Here is a 20,519-nt window from a genome sequence, read left to right on the forward strand (position 1 = left end):
GATACGGTTTGTTTTCGTTTCTGTGGTCCTTTGTGCCTGTGGTTTTTTGGCTTGACCCATATTTTGGAATAAACATTCTCATTTTCTCATTCTCACTTTGCTCTCTACGCTTGACTCCACCCCCCACCACTCCTAGCTATCCTGACAATTATCCATGTAGTCTATGTTAAAGGGCGCTTCATCTAATATAACACGCTTTTCAAATTTTGAAGGGACACAAAAAGGCGCTCTTTTTGTGGAACGCCCCAATTTACTGATAAACAACCTCTTGAAACACTTCCTGGCCGTATTGTAGTTCATAGCTGACCACAAAAACACAGCCATTCTCCCCTTTTCACATTCAGACATGAGAGTATTAGAAGCAGTGTGCCTAAAGTGGACGTGGTCACGACCTTTTACATGATTTCCTATTGGCCAAGGCTCAGAGAGGAGTGTGTCTTTTAAAGATACATTATGCTGGTTGAGAGGACTCAGACACCATGTGGCTGGTTGAGAGGACTCAGACACCATGTGACTGGTTGAGAGGACTCAGACATCATGTGACTGGTTGAGAGGACTCAGACACCATGTGGCTGGTTGAGAGGACTCAGACACCATGTGACTGGTTGAGAGGACTCAGACACCATGTGGCTGGTTGAGAGGACTCAGACACCATGTGGCCGGTTGAGAGGATTCAGACACCATGTGACTGGTTGAGAGGACTCAGACCCCATGTGGCTGGTTGAGAGGACTCAGACACCATGTGACTGGTTGAGAGGACTCAGACACCATGTGACTGGTTGAGAGGACTCAGACACCATGTGACTGGTTGAGAGGACTCAGACACCATGTGACTGGTTGAGAGGACTCAGACACCATGTGACTGGTTGAGAGGACTCAGACACCATGTGACTGGTTGAGAGGACTCAGACACCATGTGGCTGGTTGAGAGGACTCAGACACCATGTGACTGGTTGAGAGGACTCAGACACCAAGTGGCTGGTTGAGAGGACTCAGACACCATGTGACTGGTTGAGAGGACTCAGACACCATGTGACTGGTTGAGAGGACTCAGACACCATGTGGCTGGTTGAGAGGACTCAGACACCATGTGAATGGTTGAGAGGACTCAGACACCATGTGACTGGTTGAGAGGACTCAGACACCATCACTCTACATACCTATAAGAATACACAAACATCTCTCAAATTTCAAAAGTGTTGTCTTATCTCCAGGTGTGCACCTGTGTGGGCATACAGTATCAAATGTGTACTGTGTGTGTGTGTGTGTGTGTGTGTGTGTGTGTGTGTGTGTGTGTGTGTGTGTGTGTGTGTGTGTGTGTGTGTGTACTGTGTGTGTGTACTGTGTGCGTGTGTGTGTGTGTGTGTGCGTATCTTACCTCTGTGTCGCGCCTCCCTCCTCTACGTGCGCTATGATGATGCCGTGAGGGGAGCGCTTGGACCCTCGTCCTCCCGTAATCTGGATCCCCAGCCCCTCCTGACCTTTCACCATGTGCATCTTCCAGATACGACTTCCCTCTCTGGGCTGGAGGACACAGACAAGGCACAGGGTTAAGGTCATGGTTGATACGACTCCCTTCTCTGGGCTGGAGGTCACAGACAAGACACAGGGTTAGGGTCATGGTTGATATGACTGGCCTCTCTGGGCTGGACGACACAGACAAGACACAGGGTTAGGGTCATGGTTGATACGACTGGCCTCTCTGGGCTGGAGGACACAGACAAGACACAGGGTTAGGGTCATGGTTGATTCGACTGGCCTCTCTGGGCTGGAGGACACAGACAAGACACAGGGTTAAGGTCATGGTTGATACGACTGGCCTCTCTGGTCTGGAGGACACAGAGTTAGGGTCATGGTTGATATGACTGGCCTCTCTGGGCTGGAGGACACAGAGTTAGGGTCATGGTTGACACGACTTCCCTCTCTAGGCTGGAGGACACAGAGTTAGGGTCATGGTCGATACGACTTCCCTCTCTAGGCTGGAGGACACAGAGTTAGGGTCATGGTTGATATGACTTCCCTCTCTAGGCTGGAGGACACAGAGTTAGGGTCATGGTCGATACGACTTCCCTCTCTAGGCTGGAGGACACAGAGTTAGGGTCATGGTTGATACGACTGGAGGACACATACAATACACAGGGTTAGGGTCATGGTTGATACGACTTCCCTCTCTAGGCTGGAGGACACAGACAAGACACAGGGTTAGGGTCATGGTTGATACGACTGCCCTCTCTAGGCTGAAGGACACATACAAGACACAGGGTTAGGGTCATGGTTGATACGACTTCCTTCTCTAGGCTGGAGGACACAGAGTTAGGGTCCTGGTTGATACGACTGGTCCTGGTTGATACGACTGGCCTCTCTAGGCTGGAGGACACAGAGTTAGGGTCCTGGTTGATACGACTGGCCTCTCTGGGCTGGAGGACACAGAGTTAGGGTCCTGGTTGCAGTGTTGAAGGCAGTGACACACTCACTAATACTGTATATCACAAGAACAAGCTCCATGTAATAGATAGGGGTTTAGACAAGGGGTTTAGACAAGGGGTTGAGACAAGGGTTTAGACAAGGGTTTAGACAAGGGTTTAGACAAGGGGTTGAGACAAGGGGTTGAGACAAGGAGTTGAGACAAGGGGTTTAGACAAGGGGTTGAGACAAGGGTTGAGACAAGGGTTGAGACAAGGGGTTGAGACAAGGGGTTGAGACAAGGGGTTGAGACAAGGGGTTTAGACAAGGGGTTGAGACAAGGGGTTGAGACAAGGGGTTTAGACAAGGGTTGAGACAAGGGTTGAGACAAGGGTTGAGACAAGGGGTTGAAACAAGGGGTTGAGACAAGGGGTTCAGACAAGTGGTTGAGACAAGGGGTTGAGACAAGGGGTTGAGACAAGGGGTTGAGACAAGGGGTTTAGACAAGGGGTTGAGACAAGGGGTTCAGACAAGTGGTTGAGACAAGGGGTTGAGACAAGGGGTTGAGACAAGGGGTTCAGACAAGTGGATGAGACAAGGGGTTGAGACAAGGGGATGAGACAAGGGGTTGAGACAAGGGGTTTAGACAAGGGGTTGAGACAAGGGTTTAGACAAGGGGTTGAGACAAGGGTTTAGACAAGGGGTTGAGACAAGGGTTTAGACAAGAGGTTGAGACAAGAGGTTGAGACAAGGGGTTGAGACAAGGGGTTGAGACAAGGGTTTAGACAAGGGGTTGAGACAAGGTTTTAGACAAGGGGTTGAGACAAGGGTGGTGCACCAGTAGTTCTACACCTCAATACTGCAGGTGCTGCTGGAAACTTTGGGAGTGTTAAATCCATGACAGATTAAGGACTGAGTGTTTCAGACATTCAGATCTATTATTACTGAATATATACATGTACCCAAACTATTTCAGTCTATATTGATGTTGCAAGACTATGCAGGAGACACATTTCCAAAAAACCAACTGTCCTCTGAAATAATGAGATGTTATCTAACTATCTATAAAAATATTGTTCTGACAATTAATTTATGTTTTTCAAATATAAAAAAAACTATTTTAAAAACCCTCATAGTTCAACAAATTCATTGTTTTTGACAGTTAAACTCAAATCACCCATTAGAAAACAGTCCATTGAGGTGTTTAATTAAAGTCAAGACTATTCCAACTGTCAGGCTTTAGGAAGACGCTAGAAAGAGAAGGTTGTGTGTTCCATCCTCATGAGAGGTGTGGAGTTTGATCAACACTGCCTCCTCTCTCCTCCTCCATCCTCTTCTCTCCTCCTCTTCTTATTCTTCCCCTCCAACTTCTCTCTCCTCCTCCATCCTCTTCTCTCCTCCTCTTCTTATTCCTCCCCTCCAACTTCTCTCTCATCCTCCTCCTTTCTCTCCTCCTCATCCTGCTGAGAGGTTTGGAGTTTGGTCAACAATGCCTCCTCTTCTCCCCTCATCTTCTTCTTATTCTTACCCTCCTACTCCTCTCCCCTCTCTCTCCTCCTCATCCTCCTCCCTCCTCCTCTCTCCTCCTCCACTTATTCTTCCCCTCATCCTCCTCCTCTCTCCTCATCCTCCATCCTCCTCTGTAGATATTCTATAAATATAATCTGAGTGATCCTTAGAGGCACCTGTCTTTGACAACTTGTACACACACACACACACACACACGCACACACACACACACACACACACACACACGCACACACACACACACGCGCACACACACACACACACACGATGTAGCTGCCCCAGAAAAGACAATTGCCAACCCTCTAAGGGGATTGAAGTGATTAAAATTTAAAGCACTACCATATGTTCAGTCTGAAACACAGGCCTGATGTCTGTGTGCGAGCTACTCAACCTGGGCTTGATTCCATTATAATAACGATAGGCCTGATGTCTGTGTGCGAGCCACTCAACCTGGGCTTGATTCCATTATAATAACGACAGGCCTGATGTCTGTGTGCGAGCTACTCAACCTGGGCTTGATTCCATTATAATAACGACAGGCCTGATGTCTGTGTGCGAGCTACTCAACCTGGGCTTGATTCCATTATAATAACGACAGGCCTGATGTCTGTGTGCTAGCTACTCAACCTGGGCTGGATTCCATTATAATAACGACAGGCCTGATGCCTGTGTGCTAGCTACTCAACCTGGGCTGGATTCCATTATAATAACGACAGGCCTGATGTCTGTGTGCGAGCTACTCTACCTGGGATGGATTCCATTATAATAACGACAGGCCTGATGTCTGTGTGCGAGCTACTCTACCTGGGATGGATTCCATTATAATAACGACAGGCCTGATGTCTGTGTGCGAGCTACTCAACCTGGGCTTGATTCCATTATAATAACGACAGGCCTGATGTCTGTGTGCGAGCTACTCAACCTGGGCTGGATTCCATTACAATAACGACAGGCCTGATGCCTGTGTGCTAGCTACTCAACCTGGGCTGGATTCCATTACAATAACGATCTCCCTTGTTCCTCGTTTAGAAGTCATAGGGTAAATCATCAGGCACATAGGAATGGAGAGAGGGAGATAGAAAGAGAGACAGAGAGAGAGGTAATTTATACTTTTATTACCTCATTCATAGCAATACCAGCCTTATTGGCACTGATAGTTGTGATGCACACAAGCCCCACGTTATAATCACCAGTAGTTTATATAATGATGTATTATATAATGATGTATTATCACCAGTAGTTTATATAATGATATATTATCACCAGTAGTTTATATAATGATATATTATCACCAGTAGTTTATATAATGATATATTATCACCAGTAGTTTATATAATGATGTATTATCACCAGTAGTTTATATAATGATGTATTATCACCAGTAGTTTATATAATGATGTATTATCACCAGTAGTTTATATATTGATATATTATCACCAGTAGTTTATATAATGATGTATTATCACCAGTAGTTTATATAATGATGTATTATCACCAGTAGTTTATATAATGATATATTATCACCAGTAGTTTATATAATGATATATAATCACCAGTAGTTTATATAATGATATATTATCACCAGTAGTTTATATAATGATGTATTATCACCAGTAGTTTATATAATGATGTATTATCACCAGTAGTTTATATAATGATGTATTATCACCAGTAGTTTATATAATGATGTATTATCACCAGTAGTTTATATAATGATGTATTATCACCAGTAGTTTATATAATGATGTATTATCACCAGTAGTTTATATAATGATGTATTATCACCAGTAGTTTATATAATGATGTATTATCACCAGTAGTTTATATAATGATGTATAATCACCAGTAGTTTATATAATGATGTATTATCACCAGTAGTTTATATAATGATGTATTATCACCAGTAGTTTATATATTGATGTATTATATAATGATATATTATCACCAGTAGTTTATATAATGATATATTATCACCAGTAGTTTATATAATGATATATTATCACCAGTAGTTTATATAATGATGTATTATCACCAGTAGTTTATATATTGATATATTATCACCAGTAGTTTATATATTGATGTATTATATAATGATATATTATCACCAGTAGTTTATATAATGATATATTATCACCAGTAGTTTATATAATGATATATTATCACCAGTAGTTTATATAATGATGTATTATCACCAGTAGTTTATATAATGATATATTATCACCAGTAGTTTATATAATGATATATTATCACCAGTAGTTTATATAATGATGTATTATCACCAGTAGTTTATATAATGATATATTATCACCAGTAGTTTATATAATGATATATTATCACCAGTAGTTTATATAATGATATATTATCACCAGTAGTTTATATAATGATGTATTATCACCAGTAGTTTATATAATGATATATTATCACCAGTAGTTTATATAATGATATATTATCACCAGTAGTTTATATAATGATGTATTATCACCAGTAGTTTATATAATGATGTATTATCACCAGTAGTTTATATATTGATATATTATCACCAGTAGTTTATATATTGATGTATTATATAATGATATATTATCACCAGTAGTTTATATAATGATATATTATCACCAGTAGTTTATATAATGATATATTATCACCAGTAGTTTATATAATGATGTATTATCACCAGTAGTTTATATAATGATATATTATCACCAGTAGTTTATATAATGATATATTATCACCAGTAGTTTATATAATGATATATTATCACCAGTAGTTTATATAATGATATATTATCACCAGTAGTTTATATAATGATATATTATCACCAGTAGTTTATAAAATGATATATTATCACCAGTAGTTTATATAATGATATATAATCACCAGTAGTTTATATAATGATATATTATCACCAGTAGTTTATATAATGATGTATTATCACCAGTAGTTTATATAATGATATATAATCACCAGTAGTTTATATAATGATATATTATCACCAGTAGTTTATATAATGATATATTATCACCAGTAGTTTATATAATGATGTATTATCACCAGTAGTTTATATAATGATATATTATCACCAGTAGTTTATATAATGATATATTATCACCAGTAGTTTATATAATGATATTTTATCACCAGTAGTTTATATAATGATATATTATCACCAGTAGTTTATATAATGATATATTATCACCAGTAGTTTATATATTGATATATTATCACCAGTAGTTTATATAATGATATTTTATCACCAGTAGTTTATATAATGATGTATTATATAATGATATATTATCACCAGTAGTTTATATAATGATATATTATCACCAGTAGTTTATATAATGATATATTATCACCAGTAGTTTATATAATGATATATAATCACCAGTAGTTTATATAATGATATATTATCACCAGTAGTTTATATAATGATATATTATCACCAGTAGTTTATATAATGATATATTATCACCAGTAGTTTATATAATGATATATTATCACCAGTAGTTTATATAATGATATATTATCACCAGTAGTTTATATAATGATGTATTATATATTGATATATTATCACCAGTAGTTTATATATTGATATATTATCACCAGTAGTTTATATAATGATATATTATCACCAGTAGTTTATATAATGATATATTATCACCAGTAGTTTATATAATGATATATTATCACCAGTAGTTTATATAATGATATATTATCACCAGTGGTTTATATATTGATATATTATCACCAGTAGTTTATATAATGATATATTATCACCAGTAGTTTATATAATGATGTATTATATAATGATATATTATCACCAGTAGTTTATATAATGATATATTATCACCAGTAGTTTATATAATGATATATTATCACCAGTAGTTTATATAATGATATATTATCACCAGTAGTTTATATAATGATATATTATCACCAGTAGTTTATATAATGATATATTATCACCAGTAGTTTATATATTGATATATTATCACCAGTAGTTTATATAATGATATATTATCACCAGTAGTTTATATAATGATATATTATCACCAGTAGTTTATATAATGATATATAATCACCAGTAGTTTATATAATGATATATTATCACCAGTAGTTTATATAATGATATATTATCACCAGTAGTTTATATAATGATATATAATCACCAGTAGTTTATATAATGATATATTATCACCAGTAGTTTATATAATGATATATAATCACCAGTAGTTTATATAATGATATATTATCACCAGTAGTTTATATAATGATATATTATCACCAGTAGTTTATATAATGATGTATTATCACCAGTAGTTTATATAATGATATATTATCACCAGTAGTTTATATAATGATGTATTATATAATGATATATTATCACCAGTAGTTTATATAATGATGTATTATCACCAGTAGTTTATATAATGATATATTATCACCAGTAGTTTATATAATGATATATTATCACCAGTAGTTTATATAATGATGTATTATCACCAGTAGTTTATATAATGATGTATTATCACCAGTAGTTTATATAATGATATATTATCACCAGTAGTTTATATAATGATATATTATCACCAGTAGTTTATATAATGATATATTATCACCAGTAGTTTATATAATGATGTATTATCACCAGTAGTTTATATAATGATATATTATCACCAGTAGTTTATATAATGATGTATTATATAATGATATATTATCACCAGTAGTTTATATAATGATATATTATCACCAGTAGTTTATATAATGATGTATTATATAATGATGTATTATCACCAGTAGTTTATATAATGATGTATTATCACCAGTAGTTTATATAATGATATATAATCACCAGTAGTTTATATAATGATATATTATCACCAGTAGTTTATATAATGATATATTATCACCAGTAGTTTATATAATGATATATTATCACCAGTAGTTTATATAATGATATATTATCACCAGTAGTTTATATAATGATATATTATCACCAGTAGTTTATATATTGATATATAATCACCAGTAGTTTATATAATGATGTATTATATAATGATATATTATCACCAGTAGTTTATATAATGATATATTATCACCAGTAGTTTATATAATGATATATTATCACCAGTAGTTTATATAATGATGTATTATATAATGATATATTATCACCAGTAGTTTATATAATGATATATTATCACCAGTAGTTTATATAATGATGTATTATCACCAGTAGTTTATATAATGATATATTATCACCAGTAGTTTATATAATGATATATTATCACCAGTAGTTTATATAATGATATATTATCACCAGTAGTTTATATAATGATATATTATCACCAGTAGTTTATATAATGATATATTATCACCAGTAGTTTATATAATGATATATTATCACCAGTAGTTTATATAATGATATATTATCACCAGTAGTTTATATAATGATGTATTATCACCAGTAGTTTATATAATGATATTTTATCACCAGTAGTTTATATAATGATGTATTATATAATGATATATTATCACCAGTAGTTTATATAATGATATATTATCACCAGTAGTTTATATAATGATATATTATCACCAGTAGTTTATATAATGATGTATTATATAATGATATATTATCACCAGTAGTTTATATAATGATATATTATCACCAGTAGTTTATATAATGATATATAATCACCAGTAGTTTATATAATGATATATTATCACCAGTAGTTTATATAATGATATATTATCACCAGTAGTTTATATAATGATGTATTATCACCAGTAGTTTACATAATGATATATTATCACCAGTAGTTTATATAATGATGTATTATCACCAGTAGTTTATATAATGATATATTATCACCAGTAGTTTATATAATGATATATTATCACCAGTAGTTTATATAATGATGTATTATCACCAGTAGTTTATATAATGATGTATTATCACCAGTAGTTTATATAATGATATATTATCACCAGTAGTTTATATAATGATATATTATCACCAGTAGTTTATATAATGATATATTATCACCAGTAGTTTATATAATGATGTATTATCACCAGTAGTTTATATAATGATATATTATCACCAGTAGTTTATATAATGATGTATTATATAATGATATATTATCACCAGTAGTTTATATAATGATATATTATCACCAGTAGTTTATATAATGATGTATTATATAATGATGTATTATCACCAGTAGTTTATATAATGATGTATTATCACCAGTAGTTTATATAATGATATATAATCACCAGTAGTTTATATAATGATATATTATCACCAGTAGTTTATATAATGATATATTATCACCAGTAGTTTATATAATGATATATTATCACCAGTAGTTTATATAATGATATATTATCACCAGTAGTTTATATAATGATATATTATCACCAGTAGTTTATATATTGATATATAATCACCAGTAGTTTATATAATGATGTATTATATAATGATATATTATCACCAGTAGTTTATATAATGATATATTATCACCAGTAGTTTATATAATGATATATTATCACCAGTAGTTTATATAATGATGTATTATATAATGATATATTATCACCAGTAGTTTATATAATGATATATTATCACCAGTAGTTTATATAATGATGTATTATCACCAGTAGTTTATATAATGATATATTATCACCAGTAGTTTATATAATGATATATTATCACCAGTAGTTTATATAATGATATATTATCACCAGTAGTTTATATAATGATATATTATCACCAGTAGTTTATATAATGATATATTATCACCAGTAGTTTATATAATGATATATTATCACCAGTAGTTTATATAATGATATATTATCACCAGTAGTTTATATAATGATGTATTATCACCAGTAGTTTATATAATGATATTTTATCACCAGTAGTTTATATAATGATGTATTATATAATGATATATTATCACCAGTAGTTTATATAATGATATATTATCACCAGTAGTTTATATAATGATATATTATCACCAGTAGTTTATATAATGATGTATTATATAATGATATATTATCACCAGTAGTTTATATAATGATATATTATCACCAGTAGTTTATATAATGATATATAATCACCAGTAGTTTATATAATGATATATTATCACCAGTAGTTTATATAATGATATATTATCACCAGTAGTTTATATAATGATGTATTATCACCAGTAGTTTACATAATGATATATTATCACCAGTAGTTTATATAATGATATATTATCACCAGTAGTTTATATAATGATATATTATCACCAGTAGTTTATATAATGATGTATTATATAATGATGTATTATCACCAGTAGTTTATATAATGATATATTATCACCAGTAGTTTATATAATGATATATTATCACCAGTAGTTTATATAATGATATATTATCACCAGTCGTTTATATAATGATATATTATCACCAGTAGTTTATATAATGATATATTATCACCAGTAGTTTATATAATGATATATTATCACCAGTAGTTTATATATTGATGTATTATATAATGATATATTATCACCAGTAGTTTATATAATGATATATTATCACCAGTAGTTTATATAATGATATATTATCACCAGTAGTTTATATAATGATGTATTATCACCAGTAGTTTATATAATGATATATTATCACCAGTAGTTTATATAATGATGTATTATCACCAGTAGTTTATATAATGATATATTATCACCAGTAGTTTATATAATGATATATTATCACCAGTAGTTTATATAATGATGTATTATCACCAGTAGTTTATATAATGATATATAATCACCAGTAGTTTATATAATGATGTATTATCACCAGTAGTTTATATAATGATATATAATCACCAGTAGTTTATATAATGATATATTATCACCAGTAGTTTATATAATGATGTATTATCACCAGTAGTTTATATAATGATATATTATCACCAGTAGTTTATATAATGATATATAATCAACAGTAGTTTATATAATGATGTATTATATAATGATGTATTATCACCAGTAGTTTATATAATGATGTATTATCACCAGTAGTTTATATAATGATATATAATCACCAGTAGTTTATATAATGATATATTATCACCAGTAGTTTATATAATGATGTATTATCACCAGTAGTTTATGTAATGATATATTATCACCAGTAGTTTATATAATGATATATTATCACCAGTAGTTTATATAATGATATATTATCACCAGTAGTTTATATAATGATGTATTATCACCAGTAGTTTATATAATGATATATTATCACCAGTAGTTTATATAATGATATATTATCACCAGTAGTTTATATAATGATATATTATCACCAGTAGTTTATATAATGATATATTATCACCAGTAGTTTATATAATGATGTATTATATAATGATATATTATCACCAGTAGTTTATATAATGATATATTATCACCAGTAGTTTATATAATGATGTATTATCACCAGTAGTTTATATAATGATATATTATCACCAGTAGTTTATATAATGATATATTATCACCAGTAGTTTATATAATGATATATTATCACCAGTAGTTTATATAATGATATATTATCACCAGTAGTTTATATAATGATATATTATCACCAGTAGTTTATATAATGATATATTATCACCAGTAGTTTATATAATGATGTATTATCACCAGTAGTTTATATAATGATATTTTATCACCAGTAGTTTATATAATGATGTATTATATAATGATATATTATCACCAGTAGTTTATATAATGATATATTATCACCAGTAGTTTATATAATGATATATTATCACCAGTAGTTTATATAATGATGTATTATATAATGATATATTATCACCAGTAGTTTATATAATGATATATTATCACCAGTAGTTTATATAATGATATATAATCACCAGTAGTTTATATAATGATATATTATCACCAGTAGTTTATATAATGATATATTATCACCAGTAGTTTATATAATGATGTATTATCACCAGTAGTTTACATAATGATATATTATCACCAGTAGTTTATATAATGATATATTATCACCAGTAGTTTATATAATGATATATTATCACCAGTAGTTTATATAATGATGTATTATATAATGATGTATTATCACCAGTAGTTTATATAATGATATATTATCACCAGTAGTTTATATAATGATATATTATCACCAGTAGTTTATATAATGATATATTATCACCAGTCGTTTATATAATGATATATTATCACCAGTAGTTTATATAATGATATATTATCACCAGTAGTTTATATAATGATATATTATCACCAGTAGTTTATATATTGATGTATTATATAATGATATATTATCACCAGTAGTTTATATAATGATATATAATCACCAGTAGTTTATATAATGATATATTATCACCAGTAGTTTATATAATGATATATAATCAACAGTAGTTTATATAATGATATATTATCACCAGTAGTTTATATAATGATATATTATCACCAGTAGTTTATATAATGATATATTATCACCAGTAGTTTATATAATGATATATTATCACCAGTAGTTTATATAATGATATATTATCACCAGTAGTTTATATAATGATATATTATCACCAGTAGTTTATATAATGATATATTATCACCAGTAGTTTATATAATGATATATTATCACCAGTAGTTTATATAATGATGTATTATCACCAGTAGTTTATATAATGATGTATTATCACCAGTAGTTTATATAATGATATATTATCACCAGTAGTTTATATAATGATATATTATCACCAGTAGTTTATATAATGATGTATTATATAATGATATATAATCACCAGTAGTTTATATAATGATATATTATCACCAGTAGTTTATATAATGATATATTATCACCAGTAGTTTATATAATGATATATTATCACCAGTAGTTTATATAATGATATATTATCACCAGTAGTTTATATAATGATATATTATCACCAGTAGTTTATATAATGATGTATTATATAATGATGTATTATCACCAGTAGTTTATATAATGATGTATTATCACCAGTAGTTTATATAATGATGTATTATCACCAGTAGTTTATATAATGATATATTATCACCAGTAGTTTATATAATGATATATTATCACCAGTAGTTTATATAATGATGTATTATATAATGATATATTATCACCAGTAGTTTATATAATGATATATTATCACCAGTAGTTTATATAATGATGTATTATATAATGATATATAATCACCAGTAGTTTATATAATGATATATTATCACCAGTAGTTTATATAATGATATATTATCACCAGTAGTTTATATAATGATATATTATCACCAGTAGTTTATATAATGATATATTATCACCAGTAGTTTATATAATGATATATTATCACCAGTAGTTTATATAATGATGTATTATATAATGATGTATTATCACCAGTAGTTTATATAATGATGTATTATCACCAGTAGTTTATATAATGATGTATTATCACCAGTAGTTTATATAATGATATATTATCACCAGTAGTTTATATAATGATATATTATCACCAGTAGTTTATATAATGATGTATTATATAATGATATATTATCACCAGTAGTTTATATAATGATATATTATCACCAGTAGTTTATATAATGATATATTATCACCAGTAGTTTATATAATGATATATTATCACCAGTAGTTTATATAATGATATATTATCACCAGTAGTTTATATAATGATATATTATCACCAGTAGTTTATATAATGATATATTATCACCAGTAGTTTATATAATGATATATTATCACCAGTAGTTTATATAATGATGTATTATATAATGATATATTATCACCAGTAGTTTATATAATGATATATTATCACCAGTAGTTTATATAATGATGTATTATCACCAGTAGTTTATATAATGATATATTATCACCAGTAGTTTATATAATGATATATAATCACCAGTAGTTTATATAATGATATATTATCACCAGTAGTTTATATAATGATGTATTATCACCAGTAGTTTATATAATGATATATTATCACCAGTAGTTTATATAATGATGTATTATCACCAGTAGTTTATATAATGATATATTATCACCAGTAGTTTATATAATGATATATTATCACCAGTAGTTTATATAATGATATATTATCACCAGTAGTTTATATAATGATATATTATCACCAGTAGTTTATATAATGATATATTATCACCAGTAGTTTATATAATGATATATTATCACCAGTAGTTTATATAATGATATATTATCACCAGTAGTTTATATAATGATGTATTATATAATGATATATTATCACCAGTAGTTTATATAATGATATATTATCACCAGTAGTTTATATAATGATATATTATCACCAGTAGTTTATATAATGATGTATTATATAATGATATATTATCACCAGTAGTTTATATAATGTTATATTATCACCAGTAGTTTATATATTGATATATTATCACCAGTAGTTTATATAATGATGTATTATCACCAGTAGTTTATATAATGATGTATTATCACCAGTAGTTTATATAATGATGTATTATATAATGATATATTATCACCAGTAGTTTATATAATGATATATTATCACCAGTAGTTTATATAATGATATATTATCACCAGTAGTTTATATAATGATATATTATCACCAGTAGTTTATATAATGATATATTATCACCAGTAGTTTATATAATGATATATTATCACCAGTAGTTTATATAATGATATATTATCACCAGTAGTTTATATAATGATATATTATCACCAGTAGTTTATATAATGATGTATTATATAATGATATATTATCACCAGTAGTTTATATAATGATATATTATCACCAGTAGTTTATATAATGATATATTATCACCAGTAGTTTATATAATGATGTATTATATAATGATATATTATCACCAGTAGTTTATATAATGTTATATTATCACCAGTAGTTTATATATTGATATATTATCACCAGTAGTTTATATAATGATGTATTATCACCAGTAGTTTATATAATGATGTATTATCACCAGTAGTTTATATAATGATGTATTATATAATGATATATTATCACCAGTAGTTTATATAATGATATATTATCACCAGTAGTTTATATAATGATATATTATCACCAGTAGTTTATATAATGATATATTATCACCAGTAGTTTATATAATGATATATTATCACCAGTAGTTTATATAATGATATATTATCACCAGTAGTTTATATAATGATATATTATCACCAGTAGTTTATATAATGATATATTATCACCAGTAGTTTATATAATGATGTATTATATAATGATATATTATCACCAGTAGTTTATATAATGATATATAATCACCAGTAGTTTATATAATGATATATTATATAATGATATATTATCACCAGTAGTTTATATAATGATATATTATCACCAGTAGTTTATATAATGATATATTATCACCAGTAGTTTATATAATGATATATTATCACCAGTAGTTTATATAATGATATATTATCACCAGTAGTTTATATAATGATATATTATCACCAGTAGTTTATATAATGATGTATTATCACCAGTAGTTTATATAATGATATATTATCACCAGTAGTTTATATAATGATATATTATCACCAGTAGTTTATATAATGATATATAATCACCAGTAGTTTATATAATGATATATTATCACCAGTAGTTTATATAATGATATATTATCACCAGTAGTTTATATAATGATATATTATCACCAGTAGTTTATATAATGATATATTATCACCAGTAGTTTATATAATGATGTATTATCACCAGTAGTTTATATAATGATATATTATCACCAGTAGTTTATATAATGATGTATTATCACCAGTAGTTTATATAATGATATATTATCACCAGTAGTTTATATAATGATGTATTATCACCAGTAGTTTACATAATGATATATAATCACCAGTAGTTTATATAATGATATATTATCACCAGTAGTTTATATAATGATATATTATCACCAGTAGTTTATATAATGATATATTATCACCAGTAGTTTATATAATGATGTATTATATAATGATATATTATCACCAGTAGTTTATATAATGATATATTATCACCAGTAGTTTATATAATGATATATTATCACCAGTAGTTTATATAATGATATATTATCACCAGTAGTTTATATAATGATGTATTATATAATGATATATTATCACCAGTAGTTTATATAATGATATATTATCACCAGTAGTTTATATAATGATATATTATCACCAGTAGTTTATATAATGATATATTATCACCAGTAGTTTATATATTGATATATTATCACCAGTAGTTTATATAATGATGTATTATATAATGATATATTATCACCAGTAGTTTATATAATGATATATTATCACCAGTAGTTTATATAATGATATATTATCACCAGTAGTTTATATAATGATATATTATCACCAGTAGTTTATATAATGATATATTATCACCAGTAGTTTATATAATGATATATTATCACCAGTAGTTTATATAATGATGTATTATATAATGATATATTATCACCAGTAGTTTATATAATGATATATTATCACCAGTAGTTTATATAATGATATATTACCACCAGTAGTTTATATAATGATATATTATCACCAGTAGTTTATATAATGATATATTATCACCAGTAGTTTATATAATGATGTATTATATAATGATGTATTATCACCAGTAGTTTATATAATGATATATTATCACCAGTAGTTTATATAATGATATATTATCACCAGTAGTTTATATAATGATATATTATCACCAGTAGTTTATATAATGATATATTATCACCAGTAGTTTATATAATGATAAATTATCACCAGTAGTTTATATAATGATGTATTATATAATGATATATTATCACCAGTAGTTTATATAATGATATATTATCACCAGTAGTTTATATAATGATATATTATCACCAGTAGTTTATATATTGATATATTATCACCAGTAGTTTATATAATGATATATTATCACCAGTAGTTTATATAATGATGTATTATCACCAGTAGTTTATATAATGATATATTATCACCAGTAGTTTATATAATGATGTATTATCACCAGTAGTTTATATAATGATATATTATCACCAGTAGTTTATATAATGATGTATTATCACCAGTAGTTTATATAATGATATATAATCACCAGTAGTTTATATAATGATATATTATCACCAGTAGTTTATATATTGATATATTATCACCAGTAGTTTATATAATGATGTATTATATATTGATATATTATCACCAGTAGTTTATATAATGATGTATTATATAATAATATATTATCACCAGTAGTTTATATAATGATATATTATCACCAGTAGTTTATATAATGATATATTATCACCAGTAGTTTATATAATGATATATTATCACCAGTAGTTTATATAATGATATATTATCACCAGTAGTTTATATATTGATATATAATCACCAGTAGTTTATATAATGATGTATTATCACCAGTAGTTTATATATTGATATATTATCACCAGTAGTTTATATAATGATGTATTATCACCAGTAGTTTATATAATGATGTATTATATAATGATATATTATCACCAGTAGTTTATATAATGATATATTATCACCAGTAGTTTATATAATGATATATTATCACCAGTAGTTTATATAATGATATATTATCACCAGTAGTTTATATAATGATATATTATCACCAGTAGTTTATATAATGATATATTATCACCAGTAGTTTATATAATGATGTATTATATAATGATATATTATCACCAGTAGTTTATATAATGATATATTATCACCAGTAGTTTATATAATGATATATTATCACCAGTAGTTTATATAATGATATATTATCACCAGTAGTTTATATAATGATGTATTATCACCAGTAGTTTATATAATGATGTATTATCACCAGTAGTTTATATAATGATATATTATCACCAGTAGTTTATATAATGATGTATTATATAATGATATATTATCACCAGTAGTTTATATAATGATGTATTATATAATGATATATTATCACCAGTAGTTTATATAATGATATATTATCACCAGTAGTTTATATAATGATATATTATCACCAGTAGTTTATATAATGATATATTATCACCAGTAGTTTATATAATGATGTATTATCACCAGTAGTTTATATAATGATATATAATCACCAGTAGTTTATATAATGATATATTATCACCAGTAGTTTATATAATGATATATAATCACCAGTAGTTTATATAATGATATATTATCACCAGTAGTTTATATAATGATATATAATCACCGGTAGTTTATATAATGATGTATTATCACCAGTAGTTTATATAATGATGTATTATATAATGATATATTATCACCAGTAGTTTATATAATGATATATTATCACCAGTAGTTTATATAATGATATATTATCACCAGTAGTTTATATAATGATATATTATCACCAGTAGTTTATATAATGATGTATTATCACCAGTAGTTTATATAATGATGTATTATATAATGATATATTATCACCAGTAGATTATATAATGATATATTATCACCAGTAGTTTATATAATGATATATTATCACCAGTAGTTTATATATTGATATATTATCACCAGTAGTTTATATAATGATATATTATCACCAGTAGTTTATATAATGATATATTATCACCAGTAGTTTATATAATGATATATTATCACCAGTAGTTTATATAATGATGTATTATCACCAGTAGTTTATATAATGATATATTATCACCAGTAGTTTATATAATGATGTATTATCACCAGTAGTTTATATAATGATATATTATCACCAGTAGTTTATATAATGATATATTATCACCAGTAGTTTATATAATGATATATTATCACCAGTAGTTTATATAATGATATATTATCACCAGTAGTTTATATAATGATGTATTATCACCAGTAGTTTATATATTGATGTATTATATAATGATATATTATCACCAGTAGTTTATATAATGATGTATTATCACCAGTAGTTTATATAATGATATATTATCACCAGTAGTTTATATAATGATGTATTATCACCAGTAGTTTATATAATGATATATTATCACCAGTAGTTTATATAATGATATATTATCACCAGTAGTTTATATAATGATATATTATCACCAGTAGTTTATATAATGATATATAATCACCAGTAGTTTATATAATTATATATTATCACCAGTAGTTTATATAATGATATATTATCACCAGTAGTTTATATAATGATATATTATCACCAGTAGTTTATATAATGATGTATTATCACCAGTAGTTTATATAATGATATATTATCACCAGTAGTTTATATAATGATATATTATCACCAGTAGTTTATATAATGATATATTATCACCAGTAGTTTATATAATGATATATTATCACCAGTAGTTTATATAATGATATATTATCACCGGTAGTTTATATAATGATGTATTATCACCAGTAGTTTATATAATGATGAATTATATAATGATATATTATCACCAGTAGTTTATATA

General features: G+C 27.7%; 1 protein-coding gene across 2 annotated transcripts in view; it reads right to left on the reverse strand.

Annotated features, from left to right (window-relative positions):
* The window catches only part of LOC110536484 (PDZ domain-containing protein 2), a 264,553-nt gene that overhangs the window by 115,494 nt on the left and 128,540 nt on the right, over positions 1-20,519 (reverse strand). For both annotated transcript variants that reach the window (XM_036936523.1, XM_036936524.1), the window contains one exon: positions 1,379-1,524. In XM_036936523.1, the coding sequence (XP_036792418.1) occupies positions 1,379-1,524 (146 nt within the window). The remainder of the gene's footprint in view (positions 1-1,378; positions 1,525-20,519) is intronic.

Source organism: Oncorhynchus mykiss, chromosome 11 (genome assembly GCF_013265735.2).
Source record: "Oncorhynchus mykiss isolate Arlee chromosome 11, USDA_OmykA_1.1, whole genome shotgun sequence".
Classification (NCBI taxonomy): Eukaryota; Metazoa; Chordata; class Actinopteri; order Salmoniformes; family Salmonidae; genus Oncorhynchus; species Oncorhynchus mykiss.